The sequence below is a fragment of the Herpailurus yagouaroundi genome, unplaced genomic scaffold, assembly GCF_014898765.1.
Source record: "Herpailurus yagouaroundi ecotype Mexico unplaced genomic scaffold, PumYag 163, whole genome shotgun sequence".
In the NCBI taxonomy this organism is placed as follows: Eukaryota; Metazoa; Chordata; class Mammalia; order Carnivora; family Felidae; genus Herpailurus; species Herpailurus yagouaroundi.
In genome coordinates, this window is record NW_024412404.1 from 67109216 (window position 1) to 67125929 (window position 16714).

The 16714-nt window shown below is 60.5% G+C and overlaps 1 protein-coding gene across 25 annotated transcripts in view; it reads left to right on the forward strand.

Moving 5' to 3' along the window:
• JAKMIP3 (Janus kinase and microtubule interacting protein 3) overlaps positions 1-16714 on the forward strand; it is an 88629-nt gene that overhangs the window by 63562 nt on the left and 8353 nt on the right. For 12 of the 25 annotated variants that reach the window (XM_040486814.1, XM_040486812.1, XM_040486813.1 and 9 more), the window contains 7 exons: positions 192-257; positions 987-1055; positions 1142-1219; positions 5964-6167; positions 7549-7614; positions 9462-9503; positions 10191-11171. In XM_040486814.1, coding sequence (XP_040342748.1) covers positions 192-257; positions 987-1055; positions 1142-1219; positions 5964-6167; positions 7549-7614; positions 9462-9503; positions 10191-10349 — 684 coding nt within the window. In that variant the 3' untranslated portion in view covers positions 10350-11171. Of the gene's footprint in view, positions 1-191; positions 258-986; positions 1056-1141; positions 1220-5963; positions 6168-7548; positions 7615-9430; positions 9504-10190; positions 11172-16714 lie in introns of those variants that run through there. The other 13 variants (XM_040486822.1, XM_040486824.1, XM_040486826.1 and 10 more) reach the window with 3 other exon arrangements.

The window sequence follows — 16714 nt, forward strand, 5'->3', positions numbered from 1 at the left end:
CCACTGGGCACCCCCATTCCCCCCACCTGGCACCCCCATTCATCCCCTTCCTCATACCCCCCCACCAGGCACCCCCATTCACCTACCCACACTGCACCCAGCACCCCCATTTGCCCCCTACCTCATTATTTCAGTCTGGGCACCTCTGAAAGCGCTGCCCCTGACTGCACACGTGTCTGCTTTGGGTGCAGAATCTGACCAACGAGGAGCAAGTGGTCGTCATACAAGCTAGGACGGTCCTGACCTTGGCCGAAAAGGTAACCATAGCACCCGTGTGGATGCTCTTGGGACAGGGCTGGGCCCTGCAGGCCTCTCTCTCTGTGCTCAGAGCTCAGAGAGGATGCGGTCCTTGGAGGAGGGGCTTCTGGGCTGGGGGTGGGGAGGCCGTTAACCCTGTCCACCTTGGGAGGTCTGGCAATACGCCAGTCAGCGCCCACCACACGTGCGTGCACATCACACATCCGCCAGACTTTGTGTTGAGGCCGACTCTGCCTCAGTTTCCTCCCCAAGGACCAGGCAGTGTCGTGGGTCTGTGTACCATTTGCTTTCTGTTCACCCCACCAGGACCCTCCTCTGGGTGCTGCCCGGCCTACCTGGGCCCCCGCCCCCCAGCCAGAGCCTGGCTGGCGGGCCGGCCGTCAGCACCCACTCCCGGGGCCTCCGGCAGGGAGGGGAGAGGGAGTCCCGGCAAGTCGGGCTCCAGGGGGCATGGGACTGGGGGAGAACGTCCTCCAGCTGAGCTCTCGGGTGTATCTTCCCGCCGAACCCCTGCTAACGACCCTCCCCTCCCTTCCCTGGAGAAGCGGGGCACGGACTTCCTGGAGGCGAAGTGGGGGTGTCTGGATGCTGGGCACGCGGAGCGCACAGTGCCAACCCGACCCCCGCTCCTAGGCCGCCTGTGGAGCCTGGGGGGAGGTGGGATGGCTTTGGTGCCCGTGTGGCCACCGGAAAGGTCACCGTCACCTGCTCTTTCGGTTTGTGTCCAGTGGCTCCAGCAGATCGAAGAGACGGAGTCAGCCCTGCACCGAAAAATGGTTGACCTGGAGAGCGAGAAGGTTGGTGGGCGTCTTGCCTCGTGTCCACAGCACGATATCGCCAGGTGGGTGCCCGAGGCCGAGACACGGGTCCTCTTGTGTTTCAGGAGCTGTTCAGTAAGCAGAAGGGTTACCTTGATGAGGAGCTGGATTACAGGAAGCAGTCCTTGGACCAGGCTCACAGGGTAAGGGCCATTTGGCGGGGCAGGTGCATTTTGGGGAGAAACTGGGGGAGTTGCTCACACGTCGGGTGCCTGGGTCCAGGGTGACCACTGTGGGGTCACTCTCTGCACGTCTCCCTGTCAGTGAGGTCCGAGATGCCCTGCTGCCCCGTCAGCACTTTGCCCCGTGAAGGCAGAACTCAAACGGATATTTAAAATGAGTTGAAAAAGTAGGATTCGTGAGAAGTGACGCTGCTACGAGTTAACTGAACACAGCTGCACGTGAGGAACCTCATTCTCTGGGGATTCCGGCTTGTGTGCCCCCGCTCCGAGTGTGCGTGTGCCCCCGCTGCGAGAAGTGTGCGTGTGCCCCCGCTCCGAGAAGTGTGCGTGTGCCCCAGCTGCGAGAAGTGTGCGTGTGCCCCCGCTCTGAGAAGTGTGCGTGTGCCCCTGCTCCGAGAAGTGTGCGCGTGCCCCCACTCCAGGAAGTGTGCGCGTGCCCCCGCTGCGAGAAGTGTGCATGTGCCCCTGCTCCAGGACGTGTGCGTGTGCCCCCGCTCCGAGAAGTGTGCGTGTGCCCCTGCTGTGAGAAGTTTGCGTGTGCCCCCGCTCCGAGAAGTGTGTGTATGCCCCTGCTGTGAGAAGTGTGAGTGTGCCCCACTCTGAGAAGTGTGCGTGTGCCCCTGCTCCAAGTGTGCATGTGTCCCTGCTGCGAAAAGTGTGCGCGTGCCCCCGCTCCGAGAAGTGTGCGCGTGCCCCCGCTGCAAGTATGCGTGTGCCCCTGCTCCAGGAAGTGTGCATTTCCCTGCCTTTGCGCGTCGGCTGGCCCCGTGGAAGCAGGTGTCCCTGCTCGTGCGCCTGGAGGGTGTCCGCTTTGTGGCACTGAGACCGGGGAGTGCCTGCACACACCGCTTGGTCACCGGGACTCCGTCCTCGCTGACTCGGGTTTGAGAACCAGGATTCTCATGTGAGCCTCAGGCTGCCTTTGTTTCAAGAGGGCGAATCTGAATCAGGGACGGTCTGGCTGCTTCTCAGAGGCGCACTGCAGGGTGTCCCGGAGGTGGGAGGCTCCTGGGGCGCGAGCGTGTCCTTGGTGGCATCTGTTACCCACCCCTCAGGTCAGTGTCACCTTCAGCAGCGCTTCCAGACTGCGTGTGCCTTTCTCTCCCCTGGACCGGCCGTCCCTAAGGCCAGTGCATGTCATGGCCCCTGTTCAGGGAGGGCTGCCCGGTGGCCTGGGAGAGGTGGCCTGAGCATTGCCGAGGGGCCCGGAAGCGACCCTGCCGCTAGCGGACGCCTGAGGCCAGAGGCGTCCGTGCGGTAAACGGAGGCATTAGTTCCCGCCCCCTGGATTGTGAGGACAGCGAGGTAATTGTGTGCGGAGCGGGCATCGCCCAGCTTGGAATCTGGCAGCGTGATGTTTCTGTTGACCCATCAGGGTCCCTCGAGGCAGGGCAGAGACTCTGCTGGGTGCTGATGGCGGTGACAGTGGCCCACTCACCAAACAGTCGCTGCGGGAGCAGCCGCGGAGGAGGTGGCAGAGGGAGGTGGCCTCAGAGAGCCGAGCTGGCGCTGATGGACCGTCCCAGAAATATGTGCCAGGGTCCACGTTTCCAACGTTTATTTATTTTTGGGACAGAGAGAGACAGAGCATGAACGGGGGAGGGGCAGAGAGAGAGGGAGACACAGAATCGGAAACAGGCTCCAGGCTCTGAACCATCAGCCCAGAGCCCGATGCGGGGCTCGAACTCACGGACCGTGAGATCGTGACCTGGCTGAAGTCGGACGCCTAACCGACTGCGCCACCCAGGTGCCCCAGGGTCCATGTTTCCAGTCCACGGTGCCGGGTGGGAAGCATGCTCACAGTATATGGGGGGCAGCCGGACAGCTGTGAGCCCCCCGCCGCCGATGCTCCCTGTGCTCTGGTCCTGCATCCCAGACACGTGCAGGGAGGGGACAGCTCAGCCCCAGGCCCCGGGCATTCCTCAGGATACAGCTCAGGAATAGGAATTGATTATATGTGACATCAGTGCAGAGAACATAGGCCGGTGAATGTGATGTCGGAGAGTGGGCTGCATATCACACACACACACACACACACACACACACACACACACGCACCTGCACCTCAGAGGGTCGGGGAGCAGGGTGGCCTCTGCAGCCGCAGGGCTGTGTGATGTGATTGGGGCTGGAGGGCCGTCCCCAGGGGAAGACCACTGGGGGGACACCCCTCCCCCGTGATGCCCCCTTCCTCCAGTTCCAATAGGAAGGACACACGTTTGCTGTGTCTTGTTTTCTTCACCTGCCATTCACGCCTGCACTTCCTGCTGGACGGTTAGTTTTATCTGCCATTCACGAAGCCCTGTTATGGAGGGCGGCACAGACCGGTGCCGGAGTGCCCTGTGGGTACCTGTCCGGGGTTTACACCCTCCCTGCTCTGTCTGTGGACACAGGGCCACGGCTGAGGTTTCGAAGGGGTAAAGATGGTCCGTGCCGTGTGACGACCGCCCTGGGGAAGCTGCACGGACCAGGCTGTTCCTGCGGGAGGCTTGGGAGAGGCCGAGGGCCCAGGGGCAGTTTCCAGGTGGCCCATGGCTCAGGCTCACATAGGAACCGAAAGTCCCCACACGTCTCTTGCCACCAGCTTTGTGCCAGGCTATTGTGATGCTAATTCTTAGCCCCACACTCAGAGGCATTTATTTATTCTTTAAATGCTTGAGCTTATCTTAGCCGCCTAAGCTCTTTTGCTCTAAGAAGTGGTGGTTGATGGGGACTGTTGAGCTGCTTGTGACAGCTGGGGAGAGTTTATTCTGTGGTTGTCAAAAGCAATAAAATGTGAGGTCCAAAGGTTTTATTTATTTATTTATTTTCATTTCCTAAGACGCCCACTAAGCCGAAAGGACTTTTCAAAATCATTTTGCCTGATGAAATAGAACCCTTCATTTCTGAAGATGTTATGGCTTTGATAGGAAGAGGGGTTTCTGTAGTTGAAGAACTTGGTTTTTTCAAAGATTGTACCAGGAAAGTTTCCCGAGGAAAGAGCTTTGAGAGTACTCCACATCAAATTGGTAAATCCTTAGGAATTTATAACAAGGTACGCATTTTGGCTGCTGAGTTATAGCAAAGAGATCATTTTGCATTGGTTCGTGGTTTCTGGGCATTGCATTGGACTTCTGGGAGGCGGCAGAGGGGTGAGCCCCACACCCCACACGGCTCTCTCCTCGTCTTGTGTCCCTGCCCACAGCTGCTTCCCGGCCCACTCCGCCTGGGCCCCAGCCCGGCTCTCTCAGCCCTGGCCTGGGAGTCCCGGGCCTGGCTCTACGCGGCCTGTCAGCCTCTCTGCTTCTCTTGGGTGCTCTCACAGGTGGGGAGCCTATGGGATTATGGGTCCTTTCCCTGAAGTCTGCGGTGAGCGCTGTGGCCCCTAACTGTGAATAGCACATGTTTGGGGACCGTGGTCACGGAGGGGTAGGGTGGCTTACGTGCTTGGGGACCAGGGGCATGAGGGGCTCTCTATCTGAGCCCTCACAGGCAGGGTGAAGACTAGACTCCGGAGCAAGCCCTCTGCAGGGTCCAGGCCCCAGCTGTCCCCATGGGACCCTGTGCAAGTTGTGTGTCCCCACTTGTCTCACGACCTGGGGCTACTAAGGGCTGCAGCCTCGCGGAAGGCGTGGGCACCAGATGGCTCTGCAGAGGTGGCGTCTTCAACTAGGTCCAGCAGTATGTACTGGGCACCACGGGTGCAGGCATTTTGGGGATTTATCGTCTTGAGACTGGAGGTGATGCAGCCGGGAGGTGGGGACCGTGGCACACAGGGCCTCGAGGCTGAGTGGCGGTGAGACCTTGTCTGAGGCAGCAGGGAGCAGCTCAGAGAAAGGGGTATTCTCACAGGGCTCAGGGGGCCAGAGTCTGAGAGCCCGGTGTCCCAGGGCCATGCTCCCTCCAAGGCTCCAGGGGAGGGTCCTTCCTGCCTCCTCCATCTGCTGGGGGCTTCAGCGGTTCCCCCAGCCTCTGCCTCTGTCTTCACATGGTTTCTCCCCCATGTCTTCTGTGACTGCCTCCAACTCCCCTCTCCTCACAAGGACACAATCCATTGGATGCCCGCCCCGCCCCCCCAATCCAGCATGACCTCATCCTTACTTGATTACAGCTGCCGAGACCCTATTTCCAAATGAGGCCACACTCACGGGGTTTGGGGATCAGGACTTGAACGTATCTTCTTGGGGACACGACGGACCCACCACAGGTGTCATTGAGGACCACAGAGTGGCCAGGCCTCAGAGAGAAGCTGGAAGTCAGGGACTTACTGTCGATTTTGTCCTTATATCAGACAAACCCCTGTGAGCACTGCCCCTCTTCCTTCATTGGGGCTCATAAGCCCAGGGTTTGATGAAGGCCATGAGTGAAGGAAGAGGTCTTCGCTCTGTCATGCTTTCCCCCGACTCCCTAGGGGCTGTCATCCTACTCTGGTCTCAAATGTCTGCTCACCTGTGTTCCCTGATGTTAGCATGACGTAAGAATTCTGCCACTGAAGTCTCAGTGCACGTGTGAGCAGTAATTTAGAGGTGAATGCCCCTGGACGAATTACTCCTGGATTGTGTTTCCACTCTACAGAAGGTCATTGAAGCCAGTCCAGGGGAAATAGTCCCCTCCGTGGGTGCTCTGGGGACGTTGTAATGCCGGGGGTCACGGGATTCCCTGGCCCCCGTCAGGCCCAGGCAGCCCTTTGAGAAGAAGGCAAGACTAATGTCTGCCCTTCCGCCACCAGCACATCCTGGAGCTGGAAGCCATGCTATACGACGCCTTGCAGCAGGAGGCCGGGGCCAAAGTGGCCGAGATTCTGTCGCAGGAGGAGCGCGAGAAGCTCAAGGTGGCCGTGGAGCAGTGGAAGCGTCAGGTCATGAGCGAGCTGCGCGAGCGTGATGCCCAGATCCTGCGGGAGCGCATGGAGTTGCTGCAGCTGGCACAGCAGGTGCGCCTGCAGGTGGGGGTGGGGTGCCCGACGAAGGGGGCTGCGCGCTTCATTCCCGAAGTCCCATGGCCGCGCCCTCCCGCGGCGTGTTCTCCAATAGCCTCATCTCCAACGGCCACGCCCTCCACGGTGTGCTGTCCAATAGCCAAGTCTCCAACGGCCACGCCCTCCCGTGGCCACACCCCCCACCCCAATGGCCACATCTCCAAAGGCCATGCCCTCCCATGGCCAGGCACTTCACCGGGTGCTATCCAATAGCCACATCTCCAACGGCCACGCCCTCCCATGGCCCCCCCCCACCCCCCACCCCAATGGCCACATGGCCAACGGCCACGCCCTCCCACTGTAGGCCCTTGTGCCAGACTCCCTATCCCGTCTGATCAGCCACCTGGGCTGTACCATCTGCTCCTGTGGGTAGCACATCCCTCTCTCTTGGGACCCCTGACTGTGAGGTCTCTACAATGACTCCTCCTTCGATGGTCAGGACCTGGTGAAGTTGTCTTCTGGGGAGCAGCAGCTCGTGTGTTGGGGGAAGCCCCTGGCTTCTAGCTTCGGGCACTTTGGGACCTCAAGCCAATCCGTAGGTCCATTTCTAACAGAAGGTGCAGGGCCCTGGCACTCTGGGCAGCCTTGGTGTTACGGACGTGCCTCTGCTCCCCTGTGTGCGCCCTTGGGGCCTGGAAGGGGCTTTACGGGTGGGTTCTGTGTTCAAAGGCTCAACCTGTGAAGTCAGATAAACTAGTAAACCACGGTTTCCTGTGAATGTTGGTGGGTGATGTCTGACCAGAGGATCGTCAGCTACCAGAACAGTCTCTGCCAGATTCAGGGTGGTCAGTGTGGCCATTACCTGTGGACCCCTCTTGCCCATCCGACAGGCTGTAGCCAGAGTTAGGCTGCTTGTAGGGTCCAGACACGGCATCCGGTTCCAGAGTGGACACGCAAATTTGCATCCAGTCGGCCTGGTATACCACAGCGAAGACTGGGGCTTCGAGTACCGTGTCACCTTGTCGAGGACACTCCTCCCTGGGACTGGCTTTGTGGCCTTGGTGCTGTTGCAGGGGCATCTGGGAAGGGCGTGAATCGATTCCTTGGGCTTCTAGCGTTATGGTTTACGATCTGAAATCGTAGGGGGCGGGACGACGTCACTCTTGTTGGAGCAGAGCCACCGACTAAGAATGGCTGTGTCCAAAAGGGAAACCGAGGGGAGCAAGGCTACTCCTCTGCTCAGGCACGGCCTCCAGCATTCCACGGACACAGGACAGACAGGCTCCTGGCCCCTCGCAGTAAATGAGTGCAAACCTCGAAAGGGTTTTTTCTAAGTACTTGGTTTCCCAAATACATGCTCTGATTACTGAAGATTTTCTTCTTCTTAACATTGCAGAGGATTAAAGAGTTAGAAGAGAGAATAGAAGGTCAGAAGAGGCAGATCAAGGAACTGGAGGAAAAGGTAAGACAGATGCACGTTCGGGGGCTTGTTCCGTTCACTGGGAACACAGACGGCTGACACGTCGTTAGCGTGCGCTCTGGGGGCTGAGGCGCGGTTGGACAGAAAGAGGCTCCAGGGCAGAGCTGGGAGCCCCGGCTCTGGGAACGCCCCCTCTACAGTGACCCAGCCATGCCACCTGGGAGGGGCCGTGTTGCTCACGGACTCCGTGTCCCCAGCCGTAGCAGTGGAAGCTGAGCCAGCGACCTAGGGTCCTTGTGGTGCTGGTGGCTGTGTGGAGTACGTGATGCCTCCACGTTTCCCAAGCAATTGGTCTAAAACTCAGGTTCTTGCAGGACTGGATTTTCTCTTGGAAGCAGGCCATCTGTCCAGTCCCAGTCTCTTGTTTCCGGTCCTTCGTGTCCTTGCTTCCAGGCTTAGGAACCTGAGGTCCCGGTGTGCAGTTGGTTTGGGACCACGCAGCTTGGGGCCCCAGGGCGGACGGTCTGGCTCTTTTCCTGGACCCCCAGCCCTGCCAGGCGTGGGGTCACAGGCACTGTGTCCACTCTTGGTGACAGCCTGACTTGGCGGTCCCCAAATCAAGGTGTCTGGAGCGTGCCTGGAGAGAGCCCTGCCTCTTCCCGTGGCATCGCTTACTTTGGCATAGTTCTTTTCCTGTGATTTAGGGATGTGTTAGCATCTCCGGGGTCGCTCTGACGTTTGGTTCTTGCAGTCGGTCCCGCCTGTGGGGTAGGTCTCCCTAAAATGGCCAGCTCCCCACTGAGCGCTCAGTGAGGTGGCCGGTGGGTCCACCTCCCTGCCTTGTCCTTTCCGGGGAAAGCAGGAGGTTGGCGCTCACACGGGAGCCCCATGGGCTGCACGTCCTCAGCCTCTGCCAGAGGAGGAGCCCGCAGAGGCCCCATGACCGAGGGAGGGTGCGGCCCCTCCCAGTGGCAGCCCACCCCCCTGGCCCCCCCCCCCCACCTCAGTGACAACGCCTGCCCCTTCCCTGGACACTTCACTGCCATCTGCCCAGTGGTCGTCATGGTAACGTGCGACCCTGCCGTGCCGGTGCCCCTGGACCGTGCAGGGTGGATGGCAGAGAGGTGCCCTGCAAACAGGGTTTGCTGCCACGTGGACGCTGACACTTAGGGAAGCTTCCAGCAGACCCCGGGGGTGCAGGGGCGCTGTGCTCAGGGCTCCAGCCTCACGGCGCGTGCAGCCTCTCCTCCAGAATAAACGTCGGTCTTCCCTTCCGTCTTAACGTGGGAGCGTTTGTCTGCATTAGCTACTTGGGTGTTAAACACTGGGTGTGAATTTCTCTCGTGCGGTTCCAGAGGCTCTGGACCCTCCGCCAGACCTTCTCTTGTGTCTGCATTGGCTGTCCACCCACCCCCGCCCCAGTGAGGCCCCAGTGTGACATCGGTCCGGGTGGCTGGCCCTTTACCGTTACAGTGGGACTGCGACCAGAGTCTTATCGGGGCGCCGGGTTGGCCTGGCCCTTGGAGGGGCTCCACAAGACCCCCTCCTCGTGGTCAGCCAGCGAGGGGCCCACCGTCGGCCCCACGGAGGAGGAAGAGCCGGGGGGGTGGGGGGGTGGGTGAAGGAGCTCGTGTGGGGCGCGTGGGGACACACTGTCCCTGTGGACCCAGGACGTCCTCACAGCCCCTCCCAGCGCCAGCCGCGCACGCAGGACAGCAGCGGGGTCTGCTCCTGTGCCTGGCGGATGGCGCGTCTTGTTCTGGGATCTCTGTGATCCGCCGTCCTTTCTCGCCAGATGCCTACAAACTCTTTTTCTCTCTCTTCCCCTCCGTCTCTGCCCTCCCCCGTTCCTTTTCAGTTTCTATTTTTGTTCTTATTTTTCTCCTTAGCTTTCATTCTGTGGTCATAGCTCGCCTGGGCCCCCTGACGTGGTGAGTATGGCATCGGCTGGTCATGGTGTGCGAGGGTCCCGCCTGCTCCCCGGGGGCCAGCAGGGCCCGGCCCTCCAGCTGCCTCCAAGGGTCGTTTCGCAGCCACCCGGCCGCCTTGAGAGCCCGGCCCGGGATTCGGGCTCTGGCGATGTCAGAGGGCTCGAGGGCACTGCCTGTCCTGAGCAGGAGGGAGAGTGAGGACCCCTCCTGGAGGGCCTCCCCCAGGAGGGGCCGCGTGCACGGCACCCCAGGTGGGCTCCTGCTCCCCGCTTGTGGCGTTGGCAGGAAGCAGTGCTGGGGAGCACGGTTGTCTCGTGTTTCTTGTCCTTTTCCCGTGGTACGGAGCACGAGATTGGGTTACACTGGACACCCGGCCACAAGTGCCTGGGATTCCGTGACACGAGGGTCTCATCCACGGACGTGAACGCGGTCGTGCTCAGCTGTGGTGTCGTTACCGTGGCGTTAGACCAGGCCCACATACACGGCCTGCCCGCTGCTTCCTTCCGACACAGAGGAGGACCGGAGGCAGCGCTGGCCTTGCCGACCCGCTCGGCCGTCCCTGCCCTTCTGAGGGCGTCCCCAGAGGCTCCCCCTGGGGCAGCCGCATCCTGTCCCCGTCCCCCATCCCGCCAGCCCCTTCCTGTCCAGAGGAGTCTCCCTGACGTGTGTCCTGCCCTTTCCTTGCAGCCCCCGGAGGAGCCAGACCCCTTTCCTCCAGCTGGACCAGAGAGCAGCCGGTGCCCGGGCCGCCAGACAAGACGCCCTGTCTCGTCCCCGAAGACCCGCGAGGATCTGGTCTCTGCGGACCCCGGCCCGTCAAGGAAGAGGGAGAAAGGGGCGCTCTGAGCACCTCTGCGTGGGCAGCCGTCCACTCTGTGAGCCAGAATTAGAACCAGTTCTTTGACTGGGGCTCCTCTGGAAGAGGCCTGGTCTTGGCTGCTGGACCCTGGGGTCTCTCCTCGGGGCGCAGCCTCCCTATCCCGGTGACAGGGATGCACGAGTTCCCTGCTGAGCAGGTGCAGAGAGCTGCTTCTGTGCAGAAGCGTCCGGCGCCCCGCGCTCCCACCTCACGGCCCCTTAATCGTGCGACACGCATCTCAGATGAACGGACACAGGCACCCCACCACGTGACACAATGAAGCCCGCGGCCAAGAGGCGACCTTCATTCGGGGAGGCCCCAGACGGGTCAAGGGGGATGTTCCGAGGACGGTTTCCCCGTGCCATGTCAGGTGGCCTAGGAGGACTCGCTTGCCGGGGTCCTGAGCACCTACTGGCTGACGCACCCCTGCCTGTCACCCGTGGGAACAGCCGTGGCTGCCGCATGCACCGTGCCATGAACCCCCGGCCTCCTAGGCCTCCCTGAGCCTCGCAGAGGAGCGAGGTGGGACCGACCAGAGGGAGACTGAGGAGCGTGGTAGTGGGAGGTGGGACAAGAGATGGCCCAGACCCACTGCAAAGGGGCCTGGCTTTCCTGGAACGCAGAACCCCGGACACTGTGGCCCTGGGCGCCCGGTGCCACCCCAGCCCGGAGGCCCCGGGCCGAGCGGGGCCGAAGCTGCGGTGCAGACCTCCGGCCTTCTCCCTCAAGGGCAGCGCCCACCGAGGGCAGCCATGCACCCGTGGTCCCGCAGATACGAGGAGGGAACCCGAAGCGCAGGTGGTGAGCAGGTAAGCGCAGCCATTTGTCTGTGGGAGGCGGGGTTCCCTGCTGCCCGTCCCTCACCGTTTGGGGCCCTCGCGGGCACTGCCGTACCTCCTTCTGCTTGGTCCCGTGTGGTCCCGGCGGAGATGTGGGTTCGGTTTGCTGGGGCCTGCCCTGCTGTGGGAGCCCTGGGCATCTGTCCCGGCCAGTGGAGACGGGGAGGGGTCTCTCCACCACCCCTGGACCACAGGGTGCTCCCTGGGGGCGTCCCTGTGTGGGCTCCTCGGCGTCCCTCAATGTGGTGACCCCTGGGGGCTTCCTCGCCCAGACCCAGGACACTCCCCCCATGCATCCAAGTGTGTGCCACGGGACATCCCTGAGTTCCAGGGTGGCCTCCTCTCCTGCCAGTGGAGGGCTGTCCAAATGTGCCCCAGCCCCCACGGGTCTACTGGCCAGCCCTGGCCACCCCTACCTTCCTGCTGCCAGAAGTTTCGGTAAAGGAAAGCTGCTTACTCCACCCTGCAGAGCAGTCCCCCCCCCCCCGCCCCCCGCTTCCTGAGCCCCAGCCCCCAAGGCTCCCCTTCCCTTCGGGCAGAGTCATGCACTTGGCTGAGCTCAGGGGTCAGGACCTCACCGTTCACCTCCTCTCTGCAGGCTAGGAGGCTGGTCCTCAGGGGCATCAGGCCCAGGCAGGGTGCTGCGGCAAGGCTGAGCTCTCAGCCCCCAGGGGAGTTTCCTAAGTGAGGCCACTTACGTGAGGCCCGCTGAGCTGCTGGTGGAGGCTGGTGGGCCACACCCAGGGCTGCTCGGTGAGCCCTCTCCCCATCGAGGCTCCTGCTCCTCAGGTGGTGGGGCTGCAGGGGGTTCCCCAGGATGTGCACTGCTGTGTAGGGAAGGGAGCAGAAGCGGAGGCAGAGGCCGGGGCTGTGGGAGGGGGAGCGTGTGAGGTCACCACCTGCTCATCCAGAAGGGGTCCAGCAGCATGGTCTTCATGTCATGGAGCACGTGTGGCACACATTCCTTCAAAGGGGCACATAATGGCACGTGTGGGACCCCGGGGTCCTCCAGGGGTGCCTGGGCACGGCCTCGGGCCCGGAGGGTCACTCTCAGGCTTGTTCCGGAACGGAGCAGGAGCCTGCCTGGTCCCAGTCCTGCTCCCGGGACGCCCCGAGGGCTTACGTGAGCTCCAACCCAAGCATGCGCTTTGGGACCTGCAGTCCCTGGGGCTCGAGCCGCGGTTCACAGCTGGTGCGGAAGCCCTCAGGCTGAGCACATGGTGCTCAGGAAAGTGCTGAACACGCCGCCCTTGCCTTTGACTGCCTGGCGAGGACCGTGCACGATCACAGCCTTAAAGGTCGCCCGTAGTGAGGTGACGGTGAACGCGTGCATTACAGCGGCACACGCCCCTCTGGAAACATGCTGTCCAGGGTCCCCGGAAATGCCCCACCCACATCCTTCCCCGTAGTGTGTCCCCGGTGAGCCAGCCAGTGGCTCTGTGGCCTGCCCTACGGTGTTCGCGGCAGGGTGGATCTGCCAGGCTTTGGAAGGACGCTCGGTGTCCCCAGAGCTGCGCATGGGTCCTACCGGTAGGGAGGGCAGACACAGCTGCCCTCAGTGACCTCCAGGGCCTGGGCGGAGCTCCGGGTGCTCACCATGGGGCATCCTCAGCTCGGGGCTGGCCGGGGCTGGAGGCAGGGGACACACCACACAGCAGCCCCCTCGAGGGGGGACAGATGGCCCTAAAGGTGTGCAGACACAGAGCTCGGAGAGAAGCAGGCCTCCTCTCCGCCCCGTCGCCCAGCCTCCCGGCTGCCTGGGCATCAGGGAGGGAGTTCTGGAATGCTCGTCAAAGTGGGAAAATGTATGAGACGGGCCTCAGGCTGGGCTGTCACAGCAGGCAGGAACAGTAGGTCTGACATCCTGATGTCCCGTGAGAGGTGGCCCCTGACGGCCGAGGCAGCCGGAGGGGCTGGGGCCACAGTGTCACCGTGAGTTTGCCCAGCCGAGTGACACGATGCCCACGCGTCATGCATCCTGGGTGACATTAGCCTTTATCATCGGTGGACAACACCTCCCAGGCTCTGCACCAAAGACGTGTTGTTTGTGCCGGGTGAACGCACTGGGGAGAGGCACCTGAGACTGCAAGGGTGCTGTTTCTCCGGAAGCTTCTGGGCACGGACTTTGGCGGCGGTCAGCGGGCCTTGCCGCAGCCGTAGGATGTCGCGGTGCTGCCGCGGGCTTCCTGTGCCCCATTCCTGCTGTTTATTCCCGCTGTTCCCTTCTTTGTCCAGCGATCCGGGTCGGGATATTTATTCTGGGGGCTACAGTCCAGCGCCATCACTGCTTATCTTCCTGTCGGGTTGTCCCGGCCACTGAGCGCTCGTCCAGGCAGCTCCTGTGTCCTGTTGACGCGCCCCGTGTGCTGCTTGAGCACATGCCTTACTTTCTGCACATGCCTCTGTTTATTTCTGCACCTACCCACCACCTGTCTACCGTCTATCATGTGTGAATGTATGTATGTATGTATATGTCTGTCTTGTCCGTTTGTCCATCTATCCATCCATCCATCATCTATCCATCATGCATCCATCCATCCATCGTGTGCTTATCTATCATCTGTCTGTCCATCCATCCATCCATCCGTCTGCCTATGTATGTATGTATGTATGTATCCCTCCATCCATCTATTCATCTATCTGCTTATCTGTCCATCTATCGTCTATCTCTCCATCATCCATCCATCAGTCTGTCTATTGCTCATCTATTTATCTATCATCAATCATCTATCACCTGTCTATTATAAAACCATGAGTTCATAAGGATACCTCCAGTTCTAGGTTAACACTTCAACATCCATCCGTCCTCCCCCCATCATCTGTGACTCCTTTCTTTGGCTCTGGCTGTATACGCTCTGTGTGCTCACTGGCTCAGCCCCAGCGTACACACGGAGTAGCTGCAGAATTGCTAACCTGTACAGCCTGTGAGAAACGGGTTGACCGACGAGGGTGCCTTTGTGCACAGCTCCCTGTCTCTGTAGCTTGTACTATCCAGACAAAATAGCGTTTTCCCACATAACTTAGCCCTTTTCTTTCCCACCTCTTCCCCATAGGCCTGTGCCGTCCATTTGTCCGCGGTTAGTTCATGTGTCGCGGCTTGGGTTCCATTTGGGCTTCCCCACAGAGTGGTCTGTGTTTTATTTACACGCTGTAAAGGTCACCGTGCTGTACAGATCTCTGGGCTTGGGCACGCACCTGTGCCCACCACAATCCGATACGGGATGCTGCCACCAACCCTCAAACTCCCTCTTGTGCCCTCTGCATTCACCCCCCCATCCCCACACCCTCCACCTGTCACCCCCACCCCCACCCCCACCCCTCAATGTCAGACCTAAGAAAACTGCCTGATTCAAAATCACAAGCGTTTGCTCCTGTGTTTCCTTCTAGAATCTTGTGGCTCGGTGTCTGGCATCATACCCGGGACTGGTTCCAAGTCCGTTTTCACACACCGGGAAGGAACCGTCTGGGTCGAAGCACGAGTTTTGCCTGTGGTGTCCCACCCCCTGTTTCTCCCCTCCCCTCTTTTGGTCAAAATCCCTCTGCTTGTCTGGTCCCAGTCCTGCCCCGCGGTCGGCCCTGTCCTGGCTGGAGTGTCCTCCCCAGCTCCGAGTCACCTCACGCCAGGAGGCGGGGACAGTGTGCTGCTAGCTGCTGTACCCGCACTGGCCGCAGCCCGCAGCCCAGTCCTCACTGGTTCCTGGGGCTGGGGGGCAGGCCTGACGTGCATGACATTAGCTGTCAGCAGACCCGGATTTACAGCTGCCGGCGAGCAGCCTGGTGGCAGGTCCTTTATGCGCCGTGGCGTCCCCGGTGGCCCGCGAAGGGTGATGGGGTCGTGCTGGAGAGGCTGCTTCTGTTCACAGCGAGCAGGAACCCTAGTGCGAAAATATCTGTAGTTTCTTCGTTACAATTCAATGGGATTTTCTTCTTCATTCATGTGTATCGTTTTATTAATAAATTTACCTTTTATGGAGCAAAAGGTAGGCTATTTTCCCTCGCAGAAGGTTCACCCAAACGCGAGCAACTAGCTTTTCGAGTATTTTCTTCCCAGGGGCGGAGGCTGGGATCAGAGGAACACTGTCCTCAGGCACCGCCTGTCCTGTCTTGGGGGCACCGAAGGGCCCTGCCCGGCAGGCACCTGCCTTGTTCCCGCAGGACCCCCGCCCCCGGGGGCAGCCAGCCCTCCAGGGGGCTTCCTCGGCCTGGGCTCCCACCCCAGGTGGTGATGAGGAGGGGTCAGAGGCTGCGGTCAGACGTGTGCCTGTCTGATGGCAGGCGACAAGCCCGTGCAGCCTTCCACTCACGTGAAGCCACGGTGTTCGTGCCACGTTTGTGTGCACAGGAGCCAGCTTGGAGGCCGCTGCCGGTGCACAGAGCTGCGTTAGTCCCGACACTGGCCCCTGCCACACTCTTGCCCCTGGTCCGGGAGTGGCCCGGTAGTCATTCTGTTTGTCCTCTGACCTCTAACCACGGACCCCCGACGCATCGCCAGCCCCTTTCCCCCGAGGTAACTGCCATCTGGGACCGGGGGCAGCGTCCTTGTGCAGAGCTTTGTGGCAGACACGTGGGTTTCTGAAAGGTATGATTTTTGTTGTTTTGTAAGTCTTTGGAAAAGGAGGCATCACGTGTGCTTTTGGACGCACTCTTTACCCTTGTTATCCTTGCACTAAGATTTACCCCCGCTGTGTTTTGTGTGCGACTGCTGGTTGGTGCTGGGACCTCTTCCTGGCACCTGACGCACTTCTGGTGGATGCTTGGGCCTTCTTTTGTGAAGCCCGTCAGTGTGCTGACGCAGGAGCTGCCTTGGGTGTCGCCGGGCCATCCGAACGCAGCTCAGCCTCGGGAGGCACGCGGGACTCTCCTCCGGTCACGGCGTTCAGAGCACACTATTTGGCTCTTCGCCTAGAATTCTGTGTTTATCTTAGGGCCTAAGGTGTTCTCTAACTTCGCTAGATTTGCCCACAGCCTCAGGCAGAAATTGAATAGCTGGCTTGAAGCCAACGGTGTCCCCTCCCCCTTTTTATCGCTCTGTCGCCTCCTCCATTCTTTCCAGCCAGCAGCTCACGCCTGTGGCCAGCTGCCCGGTGATCCAAAAATGTCACCATCTCGGTGACAGCAGTGATGAATCTTCTCACTAGCGTGACCGTAAAGCCGTTAATAAGAGATGCCGCTATTAGAGAAGTCATAGTTAGAATCCCCTCCGGGGCTGTGAGAACGGCTGTCTGTGACCCCCATAAGAAGCAAAACCGAGACCCGCTGGAGCACAGGCAGAAAGTCCTTGCAGTGCGTGAGTCCACGCACGTGCCTGTGCACTGAATGTGTGGTATGTGTGTGCATCTGTGCGTTTAGTAGTGTCTGTGTGTGTGCAGCCCTGTGCATTTGGGTGTGTGTCTGGATGTCTGTGCATTTGGGTGTGTGTGTGCATGTGTGTGCATTTGGGTGTGTGTCTGGATGTCTGCATTTGGGTGTGTGTGTGCACGTGTGTGCATTTGGGTGTGTGTTTGGATGTCTGC